This window comes from Borostomias antarcticus (assembly GCF_949987555.1).
Source record: "Borostomias antarcticus genome assembly, chromosome: 1".
In the NCBI taxonomy this organism is placed as follows: Eukaryota; Metazoa; Chordata; class Actinopteri; order Stomiiformes; family Stomiidae; genus Borostomias; species Borostomias antarcticus.
In genome coordinates, this window is record NC_140234.1 from 32,554,738 (window position 1) to 32,582,112 (window position 27,375).

Here is a 27,375-nt window from a genome sequence, read left to right on the forward strand (position 1 = left end):
TCTCATGTTTATAGTTTGAGGCACATTCATCGGGTCTGAGTGTTTTTCTGAGTGTTTTTACAGACAACTGTCGTTCCGGGAGTGATGGGTGAATGCCGAACCAGGAGACGGGCACAGGACCGGAAGTGGAGATGGAGGTTACCGGCCTGCTTCCCTACAGATGGGCGACCTGTGGTTCGTGGGATGCAGGGCCAACGCCATGTCACCGACTCACCGTGAACGACAGATAAGTATGACATAGGGAAGAGACCATTTTGTCCGAAGCGTGCCCAATACTCTGTCCTCAAATGCAGAAGAGGGAAGTTTTAGATATACAATGTTTAATAATTAGCTATACAAATAAAGCTATTGATTAATTGATAATTGATGTTTTGTTAATTGTAAATGAAGCGAGTTCATTTTAGTGTCATTTTATTTGAGTGATGAATTTTTTTTTCCCCCATCTCTGTTTTATCCTGACTTCAGGGAATTTGTTTCTACCCTTAGGGGGTGTTATTTTGTTGAGACGAGAATGTTTTTATTTTATTTTTATATCATAAAATCGTGAGAGAAATTCTAAGAGCAAAATCCAATTGCCTTGATCATGACTGGGGACTGGGCATGTTAAAGTAATTCTTACACTGCCCCTGATGTCACTGTAGGCTACTGCAGAGCCTAGATCCCTGCTACTGTCCGATTCGGTAAATGGACAAAAGCTAGATCCCCACTGACAAACTACATAGACTGACGAGCCCGACTGGCTCTAATGACACTTGAACAGACACCCTGTTTAGGTTTTCCTGACTGAATAACACAATTTTTCCCCAAAGCAGCAAGACCCAGGGCCGGGACTTGTCTGGATAAACCACTCTTGTTGCGTTGTCCAGAAAGTCCTTTAAAACAAATCAAAACTAAACTGAAATTGAAAACAAAAAGTTAAAACGATATAAAAATAAAAACTAATGAAAAAAGCAAAACTATTATAACCTTGATCAGCATTTATAGTCCATCGTGTTGAGTCCAGACGGCTGCGGCCTCAGTCGGTTAAAAGTGTCGTAGCAGGTGTAAAATTTCACATGCGCTGCCTGGACCCCTTCATCGGCATACGAACGCTACCTCGGGCCCGGTGTCCAGGCCGTTTTGGATGCTCAAAGCGATGAGCGGACCGTAACCAAGTTGTGTTGTGTCACTGCGGATTTCACGTGGTTTGTGCGGATATAGCCTTATTTAAAATGCATAGTGTAATTGCTCGTGAAACTATTAATTAATTTATTAGTAAATTAATAATTAATACATTTATTAATACATTTTGAATTAATATTGGCTAATAATTACTATTATTAATAAACTTCTATTATACATCCATGGTGAAACGCCACGTTTGTTGGTTAAGAGCTCCCCCTGCTGGCTATTCAAGTTCTTACAGTCTGCAATTGGCTTACCCATCCTAGTCAGAGCGCTCCGCCGACCCCTTCGTGTAACACGTGGGCCTCGGAGCTGCCGGTGTGTGGAAGCTAGTGCTTCCACTCGGAGCTGCCGGTGTGTTTGTTTTGGGGGGTATTGCTGCATTCTTCTGGTATTCCACTATGCGTCGGCTAGTGGAAGCCAGGGAATAACACAAGCTTAGTCTCTGTGGCGCTCTGTGGTGATCGTGGGCCGAAACATCTCCAAAGGGCCATCCAGCAGTCCCTCCGGTCACCATGGAGGCAGAGACACTAGGCTGTATCTCCTTCGGACTCCACGAAGCGCTGGCCCGTGGAGGCCAGGGACTATAATGTACAGCAGTCCCCCTGTGGCGCTCTTTGACGGTCTTAGTGGGCTGAGTTACCTCCGAGCGTCTTCCCGATCGCGGCCCACTCTGATCGTCATAGAGGCAGGGGGCTAGATGCCGTTCCCTCTTCCGGCCCGGCACTCTGGGCCAAGCGGCCCAGAGGGGGGGAACATCTAGATTGTAGATGCCGTTCCCTCTTCCGGCCCGGCACTCTGGGCCAAGCGGCCCAGAGGGGGGGGAACATCTAGATTGCCGCTTTCCACATGCGTGGAAGGCAGGGGTCCCCCGAACAGATCACACCGCCAAAATTCGCGCTGGCTACAGCCTATTATATGCACAGTTTCGCGCTACGTAGGCTATTATAAATAAGTATTATTCATTGGGGGAGCTTGGACTCGCTGGGGACTGGTGGAGAGACGCAGAGCCTCCTCAGACGCGACATCCTCCAGTTGGCTGAAGAGCTGCGCGCTCTGGCGTCCAAACAGCCACCGGCTGTTTGTCTTCACCTGCATGGTGAAGACAAGCTGCAGCAAGAACAGAACTGTCTACCAATGCATGAAGTGCACCTAGCTGTCTGTGAGAGGCTATAGCAGAGGATATGTGCGAAGTGTATGCTGCCGCCTCAACCGTGCGTAGAGCAGAGCGCATCAACTCGTGTATAGCTACAACTAGTAGCCCATAGCCATTAAAACGGCTTATTGTTTTATTCATATATCAACTAGATAATTCGATAATAATGGTTGAGACATGAATGTAAAAATGATGTTTTATTGATGAAAAGGGTAAAACTGAAAAACATGGAGAGTCATTGCATTGATCGATGCAGTCCGTTCAAATAGGCATCAAAAGATAAAGTAGGCCCATTTAAAATGACCAATTACATCTTCAAATCCCTTCTAATCTTGGCCTTTGATAGGGTTTTTTCCCGCCCTACTGCCAATTATATCCGAACATTAACTATCTTGTGTATACAGAGCACAAACAATGAAACAATGAAACGAAAAGATTTCCTGTCTGTCTGTGGCATTCGCTACCAGCAAACACTGAAAATACAGGTCCTCAATTTATTTAGATTAGACTAGCCTATCCAACTGGACCACTCCAATGAATGTTGAACGTAGCCTACTTTTATTCTTTAGGTTTTACAGAATCGGCCTACAATATCCACACATGCATGCACCATCTGACTAGCTCGTCACTCGCCAGCGAACCTGGACTAGACTATTGTAACACCCCCCCCCAAATTATTTTATATTCAAATAAACTGGATGAACCGGTTTCCTAGCCCTGGATCGTGGGGAGGGGGGTAGCCTGCGTTAGCGGGTGCTTTGCCATGACCGGCCATTGAATTCGCTAGTTTGATTGATAGATGGATTTAACGTCCAAAGTAGATTGTGCAAGTATTGTATAGGCCCATGTGTAAGAGATGAATGGTTGTAACCATGAACTCAGCCAGAGCAAGGCCCTACTGTAGATTATCAGCATTATCACCAGTCTCAATTTATGTTTTACTCTAGGCTACGTGTTGCCATTCATTTAAACCACCATCTCATCTTGTCTACTTCTGTTGCTGCATTTTTACATTTATGCTTTCATGATTTTAGAGCGCAATCAACATTTTCCAGGATTCCAATAAGTCCATCCATTCATCCAACTTTGTGCTGAGCGCAGCGCAGGCTGGTAGCCTACTGTCAAGGCTCACGACTGATGCACTCCCTTAACACGTGTCGCAACTTCCCAGACCATCAAGGGAATTTCAATATGAAAGACCTTGGGATTCCAGGAGTCAAGGCCGTTTCAGACGGGGAGCGACATTCCGCCTGCGTTCTCGCTCGGATCAGCGGGGGACGCACGCGTCCTGCGCGCAGCGGGGAAAGCTGACTACAATTCAGCTCTTGTCGCGGGCGGGCGTGTGCAGCCTAGTTCCATATGAGAACACTCCTCGGTCCAATTCCGTATAGTAGATCAGCCTGTGTACTTTCAACAAATGTATTATTAGACATAATATCATAATAATATATATAGCCTTCAACGACCTCCTGAGCTGCCTGCCTGATGGTCTCAGGGCTAAAGAGACCGCGCGTCGTTTTCCTCACTATTGGCATCGTCATTGTAAACGAAAGTAGCCTATAGCCTATAATCCAATTGACTGGAACCATGGGGGTTTGACAAAAGTTAAGAGGCAAAATAATTTGTCTTGACTGCATTCAAGATGTATCTTTCACATTAAAACTACAAACAAAGCTGACCAATAGCATTAGAAAGATCTCTTCGAGAGCTTTCATTTCACCTGTTCATTCTGCCCAAATGTCACTCGTGCACCCCTGCAGCTATGTTATCATGTAGCCAGTAGATATGCTAAGAAAATTGCATATGTTTGCAAACTAAAACAAGTGAACACAATTTTACAATCGAAAAATGCTTATGAGACCATTATTTTACTTATATGGGGCAAAAGTGGTTTCTCTTCCTGCTTCTGCCTAAGCCCTCCACAATACCACAACACAACGGTGTCATGTTTTACCGAAGGAGAAGTGAAGAAGACGGTAGCTAGCAGTAGCTAAAGCAGTTAGCTAATGTTAAGATCATTCCTCTAGCTGCTTTGCTGCTAATGCGAGTTCGTCTCCGTTCCTGCCCGAGAAACAGAAGTTGAACTAATAGCATCAAAATCAAAATAGCTACAGGAATCAACGTTGTAAAGTTAGCTATCTGTTTTTTAGCCACCGACAGCTACCTTTAATATTATGGAAGCTGCTGTCGTGAGCTAACTTGCTATCACGGTCTTATCGTGCAGCTTCACAGCCTGCTATTAGCAGACAGCACTAAAGTTGACAAAATCACACTTGCACATCATTAGAATTCCAACCATTTATATGGGATTTATCATTCATGGAACCTGAATACTACCTGATATTTCAACCTGCTGCCATCAGTGATCGGCGCGTCTGCTTGTTTGAGTCATGAATATCTTACGCAGTTACATTCCATGTGTCCCAAAACTGTTAAATCATTCCCCATGTAGTTCACTATGAGTCGCACTCAATACATCCATGGTAATAGGGAATAGGGAGTGAGTGAACCATTTCAAACACATCTCTGGTCATCTCCGTTAGCCATCTTACTTGTCCTGATGCCATGTTCCATATGAGAACACTCAGTCAGCCTAATGTATTAAACTTCTACTTGTCCCGACAGTTAACAGATATAGACCCGGCGACATTTACAGAGATAGAAACTATAAATAGATAGGCTTTGTTCGTAATAATTAAATTACAACCAGACAGAGAACAAGGAGTTTGAGAACGGTAGGCTCATCTAATGTGCGAGATGAGCTACAGCAATGGGTCAATGAGTGGTATTACTGCGCCCCTATGGGCAGGCGAGCGGTGGTGCAGAATGCCGTAAAGCGCCTGTTAGAATACCGCGGGTCAAGTTACATTCTTATGTTCCCACATCTGTATATGTAGATAAACAAACGCTGTTGTTTACATTTTGGAACTGATGTGTCCAGGCGACAAGACCTATCCTAATTTATCAGACATTATTTCATATCATTTCAATTCACAGGTATTTCAGTGGCATGACTAGCTTCTGTCCTACCAGTCCTGAACAGAAACAAGCCAGCCACGCACATAAGCCAGGCTGGACCTGGCCTGGTTCCCCTTAAGTCATCATAATGTGAAGACTGGTGATTGGTGACAGCGACAACTATTTCTAGGAGGGGGGGTTGTTTACAGTGTCTTGAAGTGAATGTTTTACCCAAAATGTATAAGGCCCATGTGTCAGGGGAGAGCTTGCGAAACATTTCGGATATAGTAGGATGTGACATTTCCTATAAGTAAGAATCCAATTTATCTGCTCTAAAAGGTTATTTTATCAAAGCTTAATATCAGATATGGAGAAGCCTAATCGGCAAAACAAAACAGCTTGCAACGGGGGATTTGTTTTCCATTGGATTTGTTTTTTTCAGGGCATTGCTTAATAGAGAAAAATAAATGAAGCAGCGGTTTATCACAGTTCCATATACAGTCCATCAAGCCAAATCTAGTTTCAGCCACGGCAGGGTTGTTGTGCTTACCCAGTTTACTCTTTGCCGTCAGCCAGAGGCCTTACTAATCCAGGCAAGCATGCAGCTCCACTAGGGCGAGGGACAAATCCACAAGTCATTAGGAAATTACACCAAGCATCAGATATGACCTACACAAAGTAGCAAAGTTGCAGCCAATCCAAGCCAAGCCCTACCTATACAGCTTTGCATTGCTCTGTGGAAACCTTCTCATCTGACCCTTCAGCTGGGTTAGTGACCCAAATGATTGAAGAGGACGGGGATGCAAAAACTAGATATGGAGTCTCAGGGTCCTCCTCTAGGAAATGGTCAACCTCTAAAATGCAATTCCATGATTTTTTGGTATGGAATTCAGCCTAATTCTCTTTTTTTTTAGCTTACCTAAGAAATGTCTGCACAATGAAGAAGAAACATGTGAGCATGCTCTACAGACAGGCCCCTCTTTTCTGACCAATCAAAGTCTTCGTGGGCGGGGCTCAAGCGGAGCACTTGAGTAGAATGACTAACCCTAATCCTCACCTTATCCAAAATGTGAACATTCCATAAACGCTTTTTCTTGGCAAGAGTGTAGTCCTTAAAGGACAATGCTCGTTTTTGACAACCTGGACCTTATTTACGACATATTATAAGACGTTTGACTCACCGAGATAACTTTGGTGTAGTTCGGATGCATGTAGAAGAAATTTAAAATCCAGCGCGAGCCAGTAAATCCATGTAATGTCGGTGGTCGGGGCACTTAGAATGCAGTTTCTAAAAATCTATTTTCTGCCGCGAAACGATTGTTTTCATCAATCTGTCTTGATGAAGCGCTAGTTGTGCTTACATAGAGCATAGGCCTGTGGTGGTTTTTCACATGCCTCTGTAATATGATCTTTAGAAACGTCTTTCGAAACGAAATAGCTTCCTCACTTGCTCCAGCACGCATGCGCACAGCGCGCAATCGTTGCTCCAGCACGCTGTGCGCATGCGTGCTGGAGCAATTGAGGAAGCTATTTCGTGTCTAAAGACGTAGGAAGGATGCTGGTACGCCTGTCGGATGGCAAAATAAATGCATCTGCTTTTGTAACCGAAGAAGAACTTCGATGTATAAGTGAAGGTAAATAAATAACATTACATTTAAATTCCATTTTGATAATTTGCCAACGTTATCTAACGTTGTAACGGCAAGTAGTTTCTCAGCGGGTCAAAAAATATTATATCCTAAATTTTCACCTGCAGAAAGGGGTTTTATTTGTTTGCAGTGTTTAGGCCTATTCAAAAATGCTACTGTCCCCAAGGGAAAGAAAATAACCTTTTATAGTTTGACGCTGCTGCAGCATTCACCGATTGGTGGCAGCACTGCGACGTATCGCACAGAGCGCGCGCTATTTCCGGTAGAGCGTAGAAGAAGAAGCAGAAAACCCCTAAACGAGTGAAAAATAGGTTATAACAGGGGTTATTTCACCTATAAACGACCCGACAAGGCCCTGACATGACAAAAGACATCTACAGGAATGCATGGTGAGATCGTCAGATTTGAAATTCGCCACCTGGAATATATAATATAATACGTGACCCCAGATTAGAGGAGCAACAGCGTATCTCTGGGTTCACATCGGGGCTAGGTTTACAAAGGACTCACTTCCTGCGTGAGTCGTTTCAAGAGCAACCTGTCCAAGAATGGCGGCAGTCCAAACAGCCTCATACAGTACTCATACTAAAAACAATAGTTCAGATCAAAAATGGCATACAGTAAAAAAGTGCAGGGAAGCCATATAAAGTGCGGAAGTAGTCTAAGTTTGCTGCGCTCGCCAGCTCTCCCAAAGTGTATTGTTTTATCCAGTTTTCTTCACTTGTATACCATATCTCCGCGTTTAAAAACCGCGCACTAACATTGGCGGTACACAATAATTCGATTTTTTGGATCCGACGCTTGGACATCGAGCCCCAAGTCTAGATCAAAACAGCTACGCTGCCGCAGCTAGCCGCGGCTAGCCAGCCCTAACCAGCTCCTGACTGGGATAGCCCATTAGCCAACAGGGGACAGCCGTCCCCTGCCTTTCCAGTACCAACCCAACACACCGGAGGCCGTGCCTTGCTCCCAGTAGATCGTGTGAGTATTACCAGCACTACTAGGTAAGTAGCCCCACTCTCCCGGCTAGCACTGCTAGCTAGCAGCCCCCACTCCCCCTGCTAGCACGGCTAAGTAAGTAGCCCTACCTCCCCGTTAGCATTACTACGTAAATAGCACTCCCTCTACCCGCTAGCATCGCTTTTAGCAAATAGATTGGCGGTTTTATCCTCTTATTTTAATTCCGCAATTATTTTAACGAGTCTTGCGATGGCTCCACACCCTCCCCCCAAACTGCTCGGTTGCCTCCAGCGTAGCCAAAAAATCTCAGAGTTGGAAGGTAGGATCTCTACTCTACACTCTATACATCAAGTCGAACATCTCCTGGACTCACTGCTACCCGACCCAGATGTCGACGTCCAGCCTCCCACTGCTCCACCGTCGGCGGCATCCGGGGGTGGGAATGTGGATTTTGATTTCCCCCTGAGTGAGAAATCCTGGCCCAGACTCACAGCCGGACCCAAGCATTTAAGCTCCACCCCTTGGACCACTGTTAGGAGGAAACGAGGAAGGGAAACCTCCAGGGTCCCCTCCCAACCCTCCGAGGACGACAACCTCCAACTGAGGAATAGCTTTGCTCTACTGGCCGAGCCTGTATCCAAGATGTCCAAGGATACTAGCATCAGCTCCTCGTCCTGGCTCCCTGCTACTGGGGCTCATTTCACACCCTGCCCTACTCAGTACCATACCCATACTCCGCAGCCCACCCACACCTCTCTGGTTAGTGAGCGGCATAATAGCCAGGCTAATAAGCCTGCTCCCCGGCCTAAGCATAGCCCAGTCCACCGAGGGGACCCCCGGCCCCCACCCTCTACCACTTGGCCTTCAGGTGTGAGGCAGCAAAGGAAGTCCCCTAAGCCCAGTGGGCCCGCCACTGATCCCGCCCCCCCATCTGTGCTCATCATCGGATCATCCATGGTGCGCCATGTAGTGGTCCCGAAAGCCCGGACCTGCTGCTTCCCAGGAGCTAAGGTCTCGGACATCAGGACTGTTGTGCCATCACTCCTCGCAGATTATCCCCTGGCCTCATCCATTATCATCCATGTCGGAACAAATGACATCAAGCTCCAGCAGTCTGAGCGGCTGAAGGAGGATTTCAAGGCCCTGATCTCCACTGCTCAGGCGTCAGGAAAGACCTGCATCATCTCTGGCCCTTTCTCCTCCCCCCGGTATGGTGATGCCAAATATAGTAGGATCCGTCAGCTCCACATCTGGCTGAAAGGCTAATGCTGCCAGTTGAAGCTTCCCTTCATAGATAATTTCACCACTTTCTTGAACCGCTCGGACCTCTTCGCCAGGGACGGCCTCCATCCTAGTAGGTCAGGTGCCCGTCTGCTCAGTATGAATATGGACCTGACGCTGAGATCTTCCAGTGTCTGATGTGGGGTTAGCCCGACCCGTCTCAACCACCCTACTGCCAAACATAAACCTCTGTACCCGCGGGTCGGGCTACACCAGCTCCATCTCACCAGCGCCCCATCACCATAGACCTTGATTCCCTGCCCCTCACTGAGACCTGGCATAGCGACGTTTATATTTCTATAAACAAATTCTGCCCACCTGAATATGCCATTCAGCGAATTATCTCCCACCGCACCCCTATTACCATAATCAAACAGTCAGGTAGATCTAATATAAAAAACCTGATATCCGTTCCAGTGAATATACTATCCAGGCCTACTAGACAGGCGAGCCAGCCCTTTTCTCCGGAAGCTATTTCAATGGCGATTCTAAATGTCAGGTCCCTACCAAGCAAAACTTTTCTCATTAATGATCTTATATGTGAACGTAAATTAGACTGTATGTTCCTAACTGAAACCTGGCTAAATATAAATGGACCAGCAGCCCTCATTGAAGCCTCTCCTCCTAACTATAGCTTTTTTCAATCTATCAGAAGTGGGAAAAAAGGTGGAGGAACAGCCACCATAGCTACAGATGCCCTCAGCTGCAGGACCATCTCCTTTGATGATTTCGCCTCTTTTGAATACCACGCTATTGTCCTAAAATGCCAGCCCCCAGTTCTGGCAGTAACCGTGTATAGGCCTCCCAAACAATGCTCTGCCTTCTCTACAGAATTTTCAGAACTCCTGTCCATCATCCATACAAATTATGATAAGATTATCATCATTGGAGATTTCAACATACACGTAGACACTGAGGCGGACTCGAAAGCTAGGGACTTTATCAACCTCCTAAACTCCATGGATTTTACCCAACATATCTCTGAGCCAACCCACAACCGCGGCCACACCCTTGATCTAGTTATTACTAAGGGCCTGACTATCACTGTTTCCTCTATTAGTGACCTCGCCCTCTCCGACCATTTCTGTATCTTCTTCACTGCATTGGTTCCTAAAGTCAAAAGTAGTACTGAGCGCTTTATCAAGAAACGTTATCTTACCTCCGCAGTAGCCGATAGTTTTAGAGAAATAATGACCACAAACAATTTATCAACTCCAGAAGTGGGGCCCTTAGGAAATATTGAAGACTTGGCAACCACCTTTAACACCAGAGTAAGGGCAGCTTTGGATTCTGTAGCACCTATTAAACTGAAAAGGATCACAACCAATAATAAAGCTCCATGGCGAAATGAGGAAACATATCAACTAAAGAGAACCTGCAGAAGTTCTGAGCGTGTATGGCGAAAAACCAAGCTACAGGTCCACCATAATATTCTCAAAGAACATCTCTCTGCTTTTAATAAAGCAATAAGAAATGCAAGGAAAGACCACTTCTCAAAATTGATATCTATCAACCGAAATAATTCAAGAGTGCTCTTCTCAACAATTGATAGCCTAATAAACCCTGCCGTAAAAACACCTGATAACCAGCTCTCTACCTCCAAATGTGAGGAATTTGCAGCTTACTTCAGAGATAAGATTATGAATATTAGGAGGAATATCACTCAGGAAAGGCCATGCATCCCGTTCACAGATCCTCTCCCTCCATGCAATGGACATATGAGCCTGTTTACACTAATTGACACAGAAATGTTGAGAAAAGTAGTATCCAAACTCAAAACCTCCACATGCCTGCTGGATCCCATCCCCACCGATTTTTTCAAAACTATTTTTGACTCTGTATCCTATGAAATTTTATCCATTGTTAATGACTCCCTATCTACAGGTGTCTTCCCACCAATACTTGAAACTGCTCTGGTGAGACCCGTACTGAAGAAAAACAACTTAGACACTTCAGTTTTTAGCAATTTTAGACCAATCTCTAACCTTCCCTTTTTGAGTAAAATTCTGGAAAAAATTGTTTTCAAACAGATTAATGATTTCCTAGCTACAAGTTGTATCCTTGACCTTTTCCAGTCCGGCTTTCGTGCCCACCATAGCACAGAGACGGCATTAGTCAAAGTTGTAAATGACCTCAGAATTAATGCTGACTCCAAAGAGCTTTCTGTTCTCGTCCTCCTGGACCTGAGTGCAGCCTTTGATACTATAGATCATGCAATCCTCATTGAAAGACTGGAAAAGTGGGTTGGCCTCTCTGGTCCAGTCCTAAATTGGCTTAAGACCTATCTAACCGGTCGTGATTTCTTTGTCGCCCTCGGTGATTATAGCTCAGGAAAGATCCCTATGACCTGTGGGGTGCCCCAAGGATCAATCCTAGGACCTCTACTCTTCAGCCTGTACATGCTGCCCCTTGGCAGTGTCATCAGGAGGCACAACATTAGCTACCATAGCTACGCAGATGATACCCAACTCTATATTTCTGTAACACCCAGTAACTACAGCTTGGTTGACTGCCTTGTCAAGTGTATTCCAGATATAAATGTATGGATGTCACATAATTTCCTCCAACTAAACCAGGACAAAACAGAATACTGATCATTGGAGAAAAAGCTGAAAGAGAGAAACTAGCTGCACACTTAAAAACTCTGGAAATTGACACCAATTGCCAGGCTAAAAACCTAGGTGTCATACTTGACTCAGATCTTAATTTCGAAAACCACATCAAGAATATTACAAAGACATCTTTTTACCACCTAAGGAACATTGCCAAGGTGCAACCCTTTCTCTCTCAGGCTGACACCGAAAGATGAATGCATGCTTTCATCACAAGCAGGCTGGACTACTGCAATGCTCTACTATCAGGCCTACCAAAGAAAGCAATCTCTAAGCTACAAATGATACAGAATGCTGCAGCACGAGTCCTCACTAAGACTAGAAGAAGGGCACACATCACACCAGCCTTAAAATCACTACACTGGTTACCAGTCAACTCTAGAATAGACTTTAAAATACTATTACTAGTCTATAAATTTCTCCACAATCACTCACCAGAATATATTTCAAACATGCTTGTCAAGTACATGCCCAACAGACCACTCAGATCATCAGGTACTGAACTTTTAACAGTTCCAAAAGCCAGGACCAAGAAACACGGAGAGGCAGCTTTTAGTTTCTATGCCCCCAACCTCTGGAACACCCTACCGGAGTGCCTAAGTAGGGCCGAAACAACGGAGGTCTTCAAGCGAGACCTCAAGACATACCTTTTCGACCTAGCCTACAATCACTAGCTAGGAACTTGAGACACAGAAAGGCAGCCTCAAACCTACCTGTGAATCCTCTGTATACATTGGTCCAGTAGATGCCCCACTGTCGCCCGCAGACAATAGATACCCCTGTGTCAGCTGTGGATGTTGTAGTACTTAGTTAACACACACACGTACACACAGACACACATCAGTCCACATCCAGCTTAGGCCTGGACCTGGGCCCAGTTCCCTTTCCCCTCACCCTAACCCGGGTCCGTATCCTTTTCCCACCCCCACCCTACCCCTGCCTCTAACTGGACCCATGCACACCTACACTCACGCTCACACACACACAGACATACACCAATCCTGGGCTCGGATCCCCTCACCCTAACCCGGGTCCGTATCCTTTTCCTATCCCACCTTACCCCTGACCCCTGCCTCTACCTGGACCCAGGCACACTCACACTCACGCTCATACACACACAGACATACACCAGTCCTGGGCCCAGATCCCCTCCCCCTCACCCTAACCCGGGTCCGTATCCTTTTCCTACCCCTACGCCCACCCTACCCCAACCCCTGCCTCTATCTGGGCCCAGGCACGCACACACACACATCAGTGTTTGCCACACCTGTCCCATGATGCTCTTAGCCTTTCTTGCTCTGAAAATGTAGTTTGACGTAATGTATTGCTCTATATATGGCTCTGTGTGCTACTAACCCTGTTCTGCCCCCCCTCTCCCTAGTGCCTCTCTCTCTCCCTCCTATCTTCTAACCAGGTCCAGTGGATGCCCCACTGTCACCAGCAGACCACCCTGAGTCCGATAGATACCCCTGTGTCTGCTGCAGATGCCGTAGCAAATTAGTTAACACACACACACGTACACACAGACATACAACAGTCCACTTCCGGCTTTAGGCCTGGGCCCAGTACCCCCTTCCCCTCACCCTAACCCGGGTCCGTATCCTCTTCCTACCCCCACCCTACCCCTGACCCCTGCCTCTACCTGGACCCAGGCACACTCACACACACACAGACATACACCAGTCCTGGGCTCAGATCCCCTTCCCCTCACCCTAACCCGGGTCCGTATCCTTTTCCTACCCCGATCCTACCCCTGACCCCTGCCTCTATCTGGGCCCAGGCACATTCACGCACACACAGACATACACCAGTGTTTGCCATGTCTCTCCTATGATGTTATTAGCCTCTCTTACTCTGAAAATGTAATTTAATGTTATTTATTGCTCTATAAATGTTCTTAGCCGGTAGACAAACATACTCCAGGAGCTTGCTCGATCGCCTCGTTGAGAGGGGTCAGGGAAGAATTTTTACAGCTCACTTATCTGGCCCCCGGGTGATTACTGTTTTTTTGCTTCCCTCTGGAATATGTAGGGGTGGGATGTCTGCCCACCTCCCTTGTTCTCTGTAAAGCGCATTGTGTTGCCTCTGGGTATGAAATGCGCTATACAAATAAAGCTTTGATTGATTGATTGATTGATTGATTGATTGATTGATTGATATAAACCTATTTCAAGTAAAACAATTACAACGATCAATAGTCAGTTTCTATAGATTTCACTGTGCCTTTAAATTCATTTAGTGACTAGACCCAAAGTTCATTTTGCAGGCTATTCCATGCAGATGATGCAGAAAATATGAAGGCCTTTCTTTTTCGCCAGACTCTGTCTATGAGGTTTAAAATAAATATTGTTAAAGATGTTATGAAAGAAGCCTTCTCCGCTCCCACAGCAGGTAGCAAAAGCCCTGAGCTAGGCTTTCACAGAGGAGAAAGTTGCAGAACAAGGTTACAGACTCTCTGAGCTAGTCTGGCGAAGAACTCACTTCCTCTGAGACCAGGCAGGAAGTTTCCATAGATTGTGGCATTTTGTTTTATGCTGCACTGTTTGGCTTTGGCCTTGTGTTCTAAAATTGATTGACTGATGAAAATCAGTGGCTGGAGGGTTGATATTAGCCATTCTCACTTCTTTGTTCACATTTTTTATCAAATTATTGAGGAGAACCAAGCCCTGCTTCCTCACTGGACATGCCACCACCACTCAACAGCCTGCTCTGCACCTTATCTCTGAGACCGTCACAAAAAATCACTTAAGAGAACACAGGGGTATCAGATGAAGGAAAAGTCAAGGAAAATGAGCGACCTCTCGGCTCTCATGATCCATATCAGCCTGTCTTTGCAGCTGCTAGGATGTCCTGTGACTGTGTACATTAATATTGTTGGCATACAGTGACAGGTCAGTGTTACTGCACGGCGGTGAAAGATATATCTATCAAGTCATCCCTCACCTTGTGAGGGCTAGAGTAAAACATACTGTATGTGGAATATTATTTGTGGAAATGTGCCAGGGCCCACAAAGAGTGATAACCTTCTGTGGCAGAGTGTAAATGCATGTTGACCATAATCAAAGTTTTTCAGAGCCAGTTCTGCACCGTAACATCCATGTTGGACAAACAAGATAGAAGACACAAAACACAATTCTTCTGCTGTGGTGAGGTTTCTTTGGGTATTCATATATATAACTACTATGTAGGGATGCACAATATATCGGCAATCATATCGGTATCGGCCGATGCTAGTCATTTTTGTATATATCGGTATCAGTCCAATGTGCAAAAAAGGGCCGATGTGAACAGACGATATATGCTGTTGTGTGTTGTTTTTGAGAGGAAACAATACGATAAATCTATGATTTATCAACTTTTCCAAATGTTTTGGAGATAGAGACATTGTTTACCTGTGTTTTTCAGTATGTATAACATTTGATTATCATAGAAATTTGTTTTTATACAGATATCGACATCGGTAAATATCGGTTATCAGCCATAATAGCAATGTTAATATCTGTTATCAGTATCGGCCAAAATGTTCATATCCATGCATCCCTACTACTATTGTGGTGACACAAACTGGAATTGAAATGTATAAAGGCACTGACCCTTCATACAGAGCAGTCAGGTCATATTGCTCAGTAAAAGCCTATACAGCTTACCCTTGTTACACCACCAGATTTGTGTATTAATTTCCCCTTGACGGAAAGACTGCGTCAACTTTAATATGACAGATCATTTTAATTACACCTTTCATCTCAGACATGACTACCCATAAAAGATTAACGACAAAACCCCTTTTAATTAGCTTAGATATGGGAAAGTGGCACCACACAGAATTGTTGTAACATCAGTTTTTTTAAGCATCTTCAGTATCCTCCGCACAAAAAAAGTGTTCAAGCTCATGTGAGCAGATGATGTGCATTCCTCATCAAGTTAACCTTTACAGAACCTTTACAAATCCTTCTGTGGTACTCCATCATCCTCATACTGACTGTTGTTCTACCTGTTCCTTTTGCATGTGTGTGATTCTTATCTGCGTTTTGGGTAATCATTGAAGGACAATGGGTATAATTATGATGTACTGTAATAATTGAAGGGGAATGGGTATAATTAAGAACAAAGATACTCTTTGATTGGTAAGAAGTTTCAGATACTCTCAAAATAACATTTCTCAAAATGTACTCTACTATCTTTAAATCTAGGCTACTGTAAATACAAAACTCTTCAAGCAGCACATTCTTGGATGCAAGGTGAAGTGTGATCTCTGAAGCCCAGTATGCAATGTGCTCCAGCAGTGAAATGAAACAAGCCATCGATGGAACTGATGCGAGTAATTGCCTTAACAGTGTGGGGATACAGACTTGGCAGTGGCGATTTTAGCATGGCATTTCTGGAGGGGCAGTTTTATATTATGTCACCATCACAAGAACTAAAGCCAATTAGACTACGGTAGGTACATCAGAGCAGAGGCTACAACACACAAAGATAACAACACATTAACACACGCAGAGTAGGCTAATTAGAGAGCGCATGCCCGGTCCAGGGTTCTGAAAGTGACAAGTGTTCACCCATCAGACCTGGGCACTACGCATAACCTATTAGTACTCCACTAACTGTATATCACAGCCAAATAGTCTACTAGAGTGAAGGCGCACTGTCCACATTAGTCCCCCTCACACATCGTCTCAAAAATGCACCGAAAAATGCCTGGGTTCAGTGAGTTCGCTGACTCGTCGTGACCACGCAACCCATTTCACACTTCCCACAGAGTTTAATAAAAGTGATCAGCCTCCCCAGAACATACCGATTCTCCTCGGTCTGTTTGTTGTGCTCCGCGATGGAACGGCGAAACGCATCATCTAGTTGTGCCTGGACGTTGAGCTGCCCGAGTAAACCCAGCTTCATGGCACAGTTCAGATGGGACGCAGAGCTTTCATGCTTCGCGGTTCTTTCTGACAGATGTTTAATGTCTTTGAATCCAGACGATGCCCAAACAGAGTTTTCACCAAAAAGAATACAAGGGAAACAGAACAGCGCACTTTTCGAGGTGCTAGCAGTTAGCGACTTATTTTTCTCAAACCATTCCTGTTTGAAGGTACGGGTTACCTTATCTCCAGCCTGGAGCAGCACCAATTCTTCTGGTCGTGTGGCCCTAAACGTTTTATTTCCAGTTTCTCTTCAAGTTTCAATGTACTAAACCGCACATTCAACAAATAATCTACACTATTCATTGTTGCACCTGAAAACACTTTTAATCTCTACAAAACTTTAGCTAGCAGCATTGGCTAACGTAGATCGACATCGACAATGACCCAGTAGTTCAACTTTGATCAACGTTGTTTTATTATTCCCTGGCTAAACCTGTTGCCAGGTAGATTTCGTAGGGGAAGAGACTTTTCTGCCCCTCCACCCAATGAAATCTGCGTGATATTTTTTCACATTACTCCCGACCACGCTCACATTGTCGCTATAGCAACAGTAGGGGAGAACGCTTCGGTGCCCCTCTGCCGAGTCAGAGCAGTCTGTGACACACTCATACAAAGGGAATTACTGCAAAACAGCACTATACATAGTGTCAGTCAGGTTTATTATATTTATACATGCTATTTTAACCACTGAATCACTATTTTGTATTAATTATAAATTTGATTTTTCCGAAACACAGTTGTAGGCTAAGATGCATCTTGCACAACAGCGCCACCTGGTGGGGCACTGCCCCACCTGCCCCTAATGTAAAATCGCCACTGAGACTTGGGATACTACAGTGTAGCTTCAAAACTGTCAAACTTTATTGACAAACTATACTAAGTATCAGGCTTAACATCAACCCCCCTAACATTTTGGTACTTGGATAAAACAAATATTTAATTACTATGCTATTACTGACTATGCATTACCAAATAATTTGTATTCACTGCAATAATACATTATACAGGGACCAAAATGGTGGGTGGATGCAATATATTCCCTTGTATCTATATTTTTAATTTGCTACACTTGCACATTGCCTTTAGCACTAGATTATGTGCTTAGTCACTTGAGAGATGCACCTGTGAGTTCTGGTGAGCAGTAGTACACTGAGTTCCTACATTAAATGCAATTATTGTAAGTCGCCTTGAATAAAAGAGTCTGCTAAATGACTGTCAAGTAATGTAATGTGTGATAATGTTGTCGGGAGACAGGAGATTGTCAATTGGATTGTGATTGAAATGAGGATATCATAACCTCTAATTTGATATAGCCTAACCTTAGATATAAACTCATGTATGGGGGGGCTATCCTCAGTTTTGTACAGTAGTATTGATGACAAGGGGAACCCCATGATGACCAGGCTACATGCCAAGACAAATCTGTATCTTTTTGGTTTGGATTGATCGAGATACCTGCTATCCATCCTCTCTCTCACCCACTTCCCTGTATCAAACGCATGACATAATTTAGAAACTGTGCTGTGGTACAGTAGCTAATCAGGCTTTTGTCTTCTCGGAGAGCTACTCTGTGATTTATTCATACTGGTGACACAATTAGCGATATTCAAATGTTTCATCCAACACCCACTCTCCCCTATCATTGAGAGGACGCTAAAGCGCCATTTCAAGTGTGAAGATGAGTCTCATAATGTGGATTCCGGTCCTCTGGTCTCCCATTTTCATACCCAACAGGCACAACAAGGATTAGCACTTGCGTTTCCACTATACTCTTTATTACGATCAGAACCAACATTCATTTATTCTTGTGGTGGTGATCGTTATTGTGGTCGAATAGGCTATATTAGTTTGGGAGGCAGATGCTATTCTGTTCTCTGATATGTTCACAAGAGCACATCTTAATATCAGATGAGACACAACCACTTTGGCTCAATACAAAAAATAGATGGAAGATTATCAACAGGGATGTATCATATTCAAGCAAACAGCATGGCTAAAATATAAGTTGTGTTTTCAAATAAAATAGTGAAAAAGAGGACTGAACAAGTCTAAACTTCAACTACAGTCAGCTGTGCGGTGTCACAGTTCCCATGGAAATGACAGATCAACATCCATGGTGCCAGAGAGTCAGTCAGGAGCTGATGTCCCTTTCTTGCCTGTACACGCCGGGCGTTAGGCTACAGCATAACTAGCTTCCCGCGGTGCGAGAACAGACCGTAATTAATCTCTGGTGCCGTAACGATGAGAGGGTAGACTAAACATTTTAGGCATGCTGCCGGTGACAGAAGGACATGGGCTCGGGTCTGGAGTGCTGCCTGGTCAGTGACGCGCAGCTCCTCGCGTCTCCGAATATGGACCAGATGTCGATAGTTGACTAATCATGACACAAGAGTGAACACATTAACATAGGCCTACTATTGGGCCAGAATCACGCACGTTACTTATTTCGCAACAGAGGGAAGGCAGCTGTCAACAGTGCTGGATTTAAGGTTGACAAACTGAGGTTAGCTAAAAGAGCCGGGCGGAATTTCCCATGATGTGTAGGATATCAACAGATAGGGCTATAAGGTATAAGGTATAGGAGTCCTACACTGGACATCTGGGCAGCGTAACGTTAATCAGTGACAGAGGACGAGAGAGAAATCGAGGCAGAATAATAGAGAGAGAGAGAGAGAGAGAGAGAGAGAACCAGGCAGCATAATCAGAGAGAAAACCAGGCAGCATAAAGCCTAGTGAGAGAAGTATCCTAGGTGTGTTTGTGTTAATGATGTCCCTCTGGGATCACATAATGCGGTCGACTTGTGTCCTATCAGACTTCTCAGATCCTATTGAGAGATATGGCCCACTCAATAATGTTATGGGTAGTTTAATTATCTACGTGTCAGACGCCAGACCTCAAAGAGAAAACACTATCCATCCATCATCAATAGGAGACTGGAATGTGGATCTTTGGGTAGCCTAGGCTTTGATGTTTTTACATTTAAGAGATGTATTTACTTACCAAATTCAGCACCGTCTCGACAATATCCCTGTTGCTAACCTCTCCAACCTGGATCAAACCGATGAGAACAGCAAATTTCATCTTGATATTCCGGATCGGTACCGACGGGTTGATCATCCTGGCTGGTAGAACCATTGAGCCCGAGCCAGACACCATCATTTCACCGGTTATGGAGCCCGAAGCCCTTTGCAGCCCACGACCCGAGGGAGTTTGACTGTCCGAAAGCGACACCGATCCTGGCATTGTCACCGGTCTCTCGCTTGACATTTCCACCCAAATCGGAAGCAGTGGCCGCGATGTCACCTGTGTTAGTCACTGTACAAATGCATGACAATTAAGTAAAAATCTGTAAGAACTTGACCAAAAACAAACCCCTTTAACAGTTAAGCTACATCCGCCCTCTGTCGCGCGTGCATAACAGCATTATGAGGATAGAATAGTCGGTGTCATTCGCTTTAGCCTACATCGACGTCATACGGTACTGAGAACGGTAAACCTGTGTAGGCTGTGCTCCGTTACCATTGCACTTTCCACCATGTTGCCGCCCCCTGCTGTTCATCGACCCTGCAGCTGCAGAGCACTGAGTTGGAGGACAGTGGTACAGTAGGCTACAGGCTGATGGAGAGGTTAATGTTTATATTGAGGACACTATGCTGCCGACCTAAATAAATGCTCTGCACCCTTTATTTAAGTAGCTTATTCAAACTGAAACTAAATTAAAATTGATTAGGCTAAATCAAACTTGTTATACCTTTATTTTCTAAATAATTTTTATTTAAGATGTATTTTATTCTAAAATAAATCTTAATTATTTTCGAGTTTTTAATTAAATTTAACAAATGTATTGATTTCATTTCTCACTAAGTTGAAGGTTCCAATGTTTGAATAAAGTGGTAAAACGTTAGATTTAATCAATTTTAAATGCAGGCTAATGTTAGGGTTTGTGGCTGGTGGAGGTAGGACCCAATAGCAGACACCAGGGGCCTCATTTATCATTGAGATACGCCTTTTTTTACACGGTCAACACCAACTGCTGCACAACTGCCCCACAACTGCCACAATCCCTTCTGCCATGTCCCTCTGGGCCTCTAGGGTCATGAGCCTCCAGCACAGCGTCTGAGAGGAAGCCCAGCCCTCAGGGACCCTTGAGGCAGGGACGCTGGCAGCCGGAGGTGGAGGCGTGGGCGGTGGAGACGGAGGCGCTGGAGATGGCACTGGAGGTGGAGGCCGGTGCGCTGGAGGTGGAGGCACTGGAGGTCGTGGCGCTGGATGTAGAGGCTGCAACCGGCGGGGGCACGACCGTCAGGTCAAGGACCACTGCAGACTCCCCCTCCTCTGAGTCCCACCCCACGTCAGAGTCTGGAGAAACTATTTCAGTCATTTTCTTTGAGTTTGTCTGTTAACTTGATTATGCATTAAACATGTCATTGTGTAGCCCTATTCAATTGATATGTTTTTCTGTTGGCAGCCAAATAAATGCGTGTGATTTACCGGAGTGCCTGCATTAGGTGTGTGACATATAGCGCGGAAAGGTTTGGGACAGCGCATAGGTTCAGTTTGGGGAACAAATCCATATCGGACCATTAATGAGCCGGTTAGAGGACACGTCTAATCTTGCATTGCGATATATGTTGGTGCTGAATTGGGCTATTAGCCTACATGATTGTGCGTTCATGAACTGTCGCTCTTATTCTCTCCATCAAACATTGTAATTCACCGACGCACCACCTGCGTCGCCAGTTCCCCGTGTTCAAAAAGGGCGTAGAACACCGTGTAAATCGGTACGGCTACTTGAGAGGTGTCCTACATAAGCGCGTAGAAAGACGACTAAATTTTCGCCCTTTCGGCTTGATAAATCGGGCTGGGGGGGGGAATGGCATACGCCTGAAATCGCGGAAAAGACCGTGTAAAAGAAGGCGTACCTCAATGATAAATGAGGCCCCTGGCAGGCAGCGCAGGTTCAAAATAAAGGATTTAATGTCCAAAAAAACAAACAGGAACACCGGGAGGAAACACTAACATTGACAATGAACTGACAGAGAACAAAGGAAAGAGGAGGGCATATATACTCTGGGAGAACAATCAAGGAACAACGTACAGGTGTGCAACAAGACATAACGAGACACAGGTGCAGACAATCACCCAGACAAGGACATGGAGGGATTCCAACAAGACACCAACACAAGGACACAGGAACAAGGACACAAGGGAAGGGAAGAGGGAACGAGGCTGGGACAGGGAAAGGGACTGGGCAGAAAACTAGAGGGGGGAACTAGAGGGCCAGGAGAGGAGGGACTGGAGTGACGAGAGACTAGTGAGGGGACAGGTGTCTAGAGCTGGGGCTGGGAGGACACAAACCAACATAGAAGACAAGACAACGAACACAATACCAAACACACAAGGAGGCAGAACAAAACCAAGTGACAATGTGGACAATGTGACCAAAGTGTACAATAGTCTCTGGGGATAGTGCAGGGGCCACTGGGAGGGGAGGTGCTCAGGGTCCAGGAGGGTACAGGAGCTCAGGGTAAGGAATCCAGGCCGGGAACAGGGGGTGAGCAGGGCAAACCAGGGGTCCGGGGCAGGGGCGAGGGTCTGGACTGGGAGCAGGGGGTGAGCAGAACGACCCAGGGGTCCGGGGCAGGGGCGAGGGTCTGGACCGGGAGTGAGCAGAGTGGACCAGGGGTCCGGGGCGAACCAGGGGTCCGTGGCAGGGACGAGGGTCCAGACTGGGAGCAGGGGGTGAGCCGGGGCGGCCCCGGCCCGAACCAAAACAGCTAAAGCAACAACAGGTATAAGTGCGTGTGTGTGCGTGCATGCATGCGTATCTATATATAAAATGTAAAGGCATATTAATTTGACCTTGGACAATAACCTTGGGAGGTAAAGTAACACTCCCAGTGAGAAATCCTTTCTCTCAAAGCCCTCAGAGAGCTGGACTTACAGTTTGGTCCCAATAATGTAATTATGCTGACACAGTATTTCAGGCCTACATCCCAGAGGAATTGTTCAAAGAGGCTTTCTTAAAGCTCCTTGCGGCAAAGGTTATCAGTAATGTTGAAGCAAGCCTTCTGTGCGTCACACTCACATTAATCTGACAAAATGTCAACAACATTTAGCAAGTTTGCTGCATTTGCATGTTTTAGCATACAGACTACAGGAAATTAATTACAAGTAATCGTATTAATGATCAGGAACAACTGGGATATGGCGCAGTAAGATTCACACTGACAGCTTGGCAAGAACGCTTCCGTCAGTCATTGCCGTGACCTACATCCATGGCCGTGACTGACAGCCGGAAGCTGATCTGTGTCAGAATGGCTGTGAGGGAGCGCATAAGAGAACTCAGGCCACATGGATGCGCTTGTATCTTCATAGCTAGCTACTATGGGTTTTTTTCATGTGACATTCGCTTGAACAGACTACTTATTTATTCTATAAACAACTTTATTTATTTATTCATTCATTCATTCATTCATGTATTTCTCATCTGTTGGGCATAGGGCATCTATTAGTTTTTCTCACGAACTGTTCCTACAAACTGTTCTTCTGTTGCCTCATCTGAGCTCTGTATCTACTGGTGGCCATGTAAGCCACTGTGAAATCCCCAGTAGGGCTTCTCCTCTGCAGACCTCGTACCTCCTCTACTGTGTTCCCCTGTGTCATGCCGGCTGGTCCCTCCTTGTCAAATGAGAGCCTTGACAGTACAATCGTACGAGCGTTGAATGGAGGTCAGACCAGGAGATTGGACTTTTCCATTCAGATGCTAAGAGAGAGAACAACATCACTGAAGAAAATCAGCACGTCCAGATCCAAACTCAAAGACTTGCCAACTACGAACTGAGAAGTGCTAATTATGTGACATTGCAGGAAACATTGTATGAACGCATAGCTAAATAATTAGCGATAGCTTGTTATCTACAGTATGCCCCTTGAACCGCTTCCTCTGTTGTGTTAATCACAGCCTGTTCAATGTGTGAATTAACTCATTGGATAAACTTGAAATCACAGCATGCTGCAGTCTGTTGTTTGGGAGATATGTCGTTTATTGACCCTTCCTTGTCAGAGACAAATAATTCAATGGCCAACTAGTGCCATCTTGTGGTAAGAATAATTTAACTGAAACGTACAGTATTTGCCATAGAACATAAATACAATATGACGTGAGTACATACATAATACATGTATTGTCTACTTTTTTGTTATAGTTTTACATGTATTCACTTCAGCAAAAACATAAACACAAATCCATACAGTTTTTATGGTTTAATTAAAACATTTCACTAGAGCTTGAATGAAGCATTATCCTAAAGCAGGTAAGATCAAGTCAAACCTGAGTCAATTTTTCACAACCTTACAAGACAGAAGTAAAATAAAATAACACCCATTACAAAATGGCACTGTTGAAGCAAAGTAATACCAGCTTACAATTTTGTACCATATAACAATAACAATTGAGGAATCAATATAGGCAAAATGTTTGTCCTATTTAGCTTTTTATCATTTACAGTATATACAAGCATGTATGTATTCACACAGATATACACAGACACATGCACATTATTTCTAATATATAGCTTTACATTTGAAACAAATAAAATACACGCTTCCCAGAAGCTTTTAAGAGCTTAAATGTCCTAGACATCGCATATTATGACAATACTAATCATGATAATAATAACAATTGTTATATATACTGTATATCCACATCAAATATTTACTGAAATGCTAATGCTAATGGGTTTGGATCATTTGGATCAGCACCTACTGTAGAAGAGGTCTCCTTTTGTTATTGTGCAAGTACAGAGAAGCTCCACATGATTAGTCTAGCATGAAACTGCTTTAGTGCTGGAGCCAGCCTTTTTTGGCCTTGGCTCTCTGGATTCAGTTCCCCCTTTGACGGCTGAGCATGTATGCGTGTCTCTGGCATCAGATCTTGGTCTCTGGGCCTTCGGTATTGAGGGGTTGGAAGGAGTTGCGGATTCGGGCGACCTCAGCAGCACAGAGGTGACCAAACACCTTGTTGTACCACTCTGGAGTTCTCCCTCTGGAATAGTGGCAGAGAAACACAGGGTTGTCAGCTTAATGTCCTTATGCACTATGCCCACACCAAATCAAATGCTACCTATTAATCAAAGATAGGAAATCAATTTACAGTATAAAAAAAAATAATGCAAGTCGCATGTCACAGTGTCTCAGGTGTGTCGGCTCACTTCAGATCCACCCTGCAGATGTGGGTGAGTCTGGACTTGCCGGAACCGCACGGCTCCAGCAGGTAGTTGGACTCCAGAACCACGGCCCGTACGCCTCCAACAGGAGGACAGTCCTCGTGCTCGATGGACACGTTCACCAGGGAACACGTGCCTTTAGGCAAGTCTGTCCTCCACGACCTGCAGTACACACAGAGCATCACATTTCCACATGAACTCTGAAGACATCCAGGAGATACACATGTTTACTCCATTGCAGTGTGTTCTATCCTTAACTGGAATTTAAGCTCCTGAATGGATAGATCTATGAGACACTTATTTTGTATGTGTATACATTACATATTGTGAGTTCTGTGTGATACTGTACGGGGGAGCAGGCACTGTACATGTGTTGCTGTGAATGTTTTGTTCTATTTATGTATTTTATGTGTATATGTTGCTGTTACGCCACGACCCTTGTAAGCTCAAGACAAATTTCTCCCTTGGGAGACAAATTAATTCTTCTAATCTAAACTGTGTTCAAAACCGTTCGAACGCAGCTCTTGATCTGGAGATATATTAAGGAAATACACGTTCAACAGTGGTCCATGGTCCATCATGTAATTTGATGTATAAACAATGTTGCAGTACAGAACGTGTCCTTCCTTAAAGCACGCCTCACCTGAGCACCAGGAAGTCGCGGCTGGGGTGGGGGGGCATGCGGTTGAGGACGTACTGGAACACCTCCGTCTGCTTGTCCAGCGTCTCGCTGACCTTCCACTGAAGAAGGTCTACATCCCACAGGTGGCGCTCTCGCAGCACACGGTTCAGCACAACCGAGGGAGGGGCCTCCACCTCCACCGACACCCGCCAGCGCCTCAGAGGGTTCCCATCACCCACCTGGGCGGGACACGGCCACACAACATTAGCTCTTCTTGTTTATCGCAGCTAGGTAATGGGGAGAAATTGCGTCGTTGCTTCGGCCCTCAAAACCCATCTGTTCACCCAGGCCTTTGGTCTGCAGTTAGTTAGGTAGTTAGTTAGCTAGATAGCTAGCTTGCTAGTTAGTTAGTAAGTTAATTAGTCAGCCAGTTCGCTAGTTAGTTAGATTGTTAGTTAGTTCGTCTGTTTGTTTGTTAACTAGTCAGTCAGTTAGTTTAGTTAGCTAGTTAGCCAGTTAGTCTCAGTGTTGTTTTGTTCTGGTCTGTTTGCCGTCTGTCTGACTTGTCTCTTTCAGTGACTATATAAAGCGTCCTTGGGTCTCGTGAAAGGCGCTATATAAATGTAATTTATTATTATTATTATTATTATTATTATTATCGTCGGAATTAAGCCTTTGCAACTGACAGGTGATCTTTTTTTTCTTTGAGAAATAATGGTTACGTTAACATAACACTTCCTGTAGTAACTACACTGTAACATGCTCTAGGAACTGTAATTTCATTACATGGCGTAACAGTTTAGCGGTGTTATGTAATTACACAAGTGAAGCGGAATAAGGTACGGGGCAGTTAAATATCCTACAAAAGCCATAAAAGAAAGAGTGTCTCTTATGTCCCATACATGCGTTTTTTGTCCTCGATTAGGAGATGTGGACGACCCACCTTCTTGTAGTAGAGCTCGGTGCTGTCAGCGCTGCAACAGGACACCCAGTATTTGGACTTCTCTCTAGCTTCTTTAAGCAGGTTCTGCAGCCGGCCCTCCATGTGGGTCTGGTAGGTCCCGTCCTCGTCCTCCGACTGCTTGCACAGCTCGCCAATAGTGGGAGCGTGCAGATCGGCCTCCACGTACGAGTTCCTCGACTGGGTCACCATCTCGTGAGGGATCTGGGGGTCACCGGGGGTCGACAACGCAGGACAAAAGGTGAGACGTGGGCAGATTCAAAGTACACACTATGACAAAACTGTACCTTAGCTAACGATCCTGCATCCCAGTTGTATCACTGTCACCAGTTAGTTTCTCACCTCAAAGAGATGGTTACACTCAATGATCATGTGAGAGAGGCCTTGCGTCGCTGCCAGGTTCTCGTTCAGGTCCTTCTGGTCAGGCCGACCCGTGGCGTACTTCTTCTGCATGGCCCTGGGGGTTCGGGAAGAATGCCGTTATTAACGCGCCGCGGTCCCCCAGACGAGGTGTCCGACTGAACGCTGTTCATAAACCTTCGGTCCCGCCTCTCCCCGCCTACATCTCTGCATGCTGCCCCTTTGATCTCTGGAGCAGCAATTTAATCGCCGGCTAAATAAGAAAGGTTTGTTTTGTTTGTACACAGCGTGATCTCATAAAACACAACGCTTTTAAAGAGCGCCGTGGAAATCTACAGCATTCTTAAAACAGCCTAGAAACACTGTGATCTGAACCCCCGAGGCCTGTGAAAACTCCATAACCTGTTTAATATCTATATTTATAGAGACCTATTTAGGAGGAGGGAATGAGGTCCATTAAAGAGAGAGACACTGAGCTAATGAGCGCTGTCCTGATGAATAGACAGT

At 45.0% G+C, this 27,375-nt stretch overlaps 2 protein-coding genes across 6 annotated transcripts in view; both read right to left on the reverse strand.

Annotated features, from left to right (window-relative positions):
* Positions 1–19,964, reverse strand: part of nbeab (neurobeachin b) — a gene marked incomplete at both ends in the record, with an annotated part of 276,067 nt that extends 256,103 nt beyond the window's left edge. For both annotated transcript variants that reach the window (XM_084443780.1, XM_084443779.1), the window contains one exon: positions 19,698–19,964. In XM_084443780.1, coding sequence (XP_084299906.1) covers positions 19,698–19,964 — 267 coding nt within the window. The remainder of the gene's footprint in view (positions 1–19,697) is intronic.
* Positions 19,965–23,738: 3,774 nt separating this feature from the next.
* The window catches only part of stard13b (StAR related lipid transfer domain containing 13b), a 34,072-nt gene continuing 30,435 nt past the window's right edge, over positions 23,739–27,375 (reverse strand). For 3 of the 4 annotated variants that reach the window (XM_084442561.1, XM_084442563.1, XM_084442564.1), the window contains 5 exons: positions 26,851–26,965; positions 26,491–26,712; positions 25,569–25,786; positions 24,911–25,087; positions 23,739–24,744 (listed from right to left, as the gene is read on the reverse strand). In XM_084442561.1, the coding sequence (XP_084298687.1) occupies positions 24,627–24,744; positions 24,911–25,087; positions 25,569–25,786; positions 26,491–26,712; positions 26,851–26,965 (850 nt within the window). In that variant the 3' untranslated portion in view covers positions 23,739–24,626. The remainder of the gene's footprint in view (positions 24,745–24,910; positions 25,088–25,568; positions 25,787–26,490; positions 26,713–26,850; positions 26,966–27,375) is intronic. The other variant, XM_084442562.1, reaches the window with a different exon arrangement.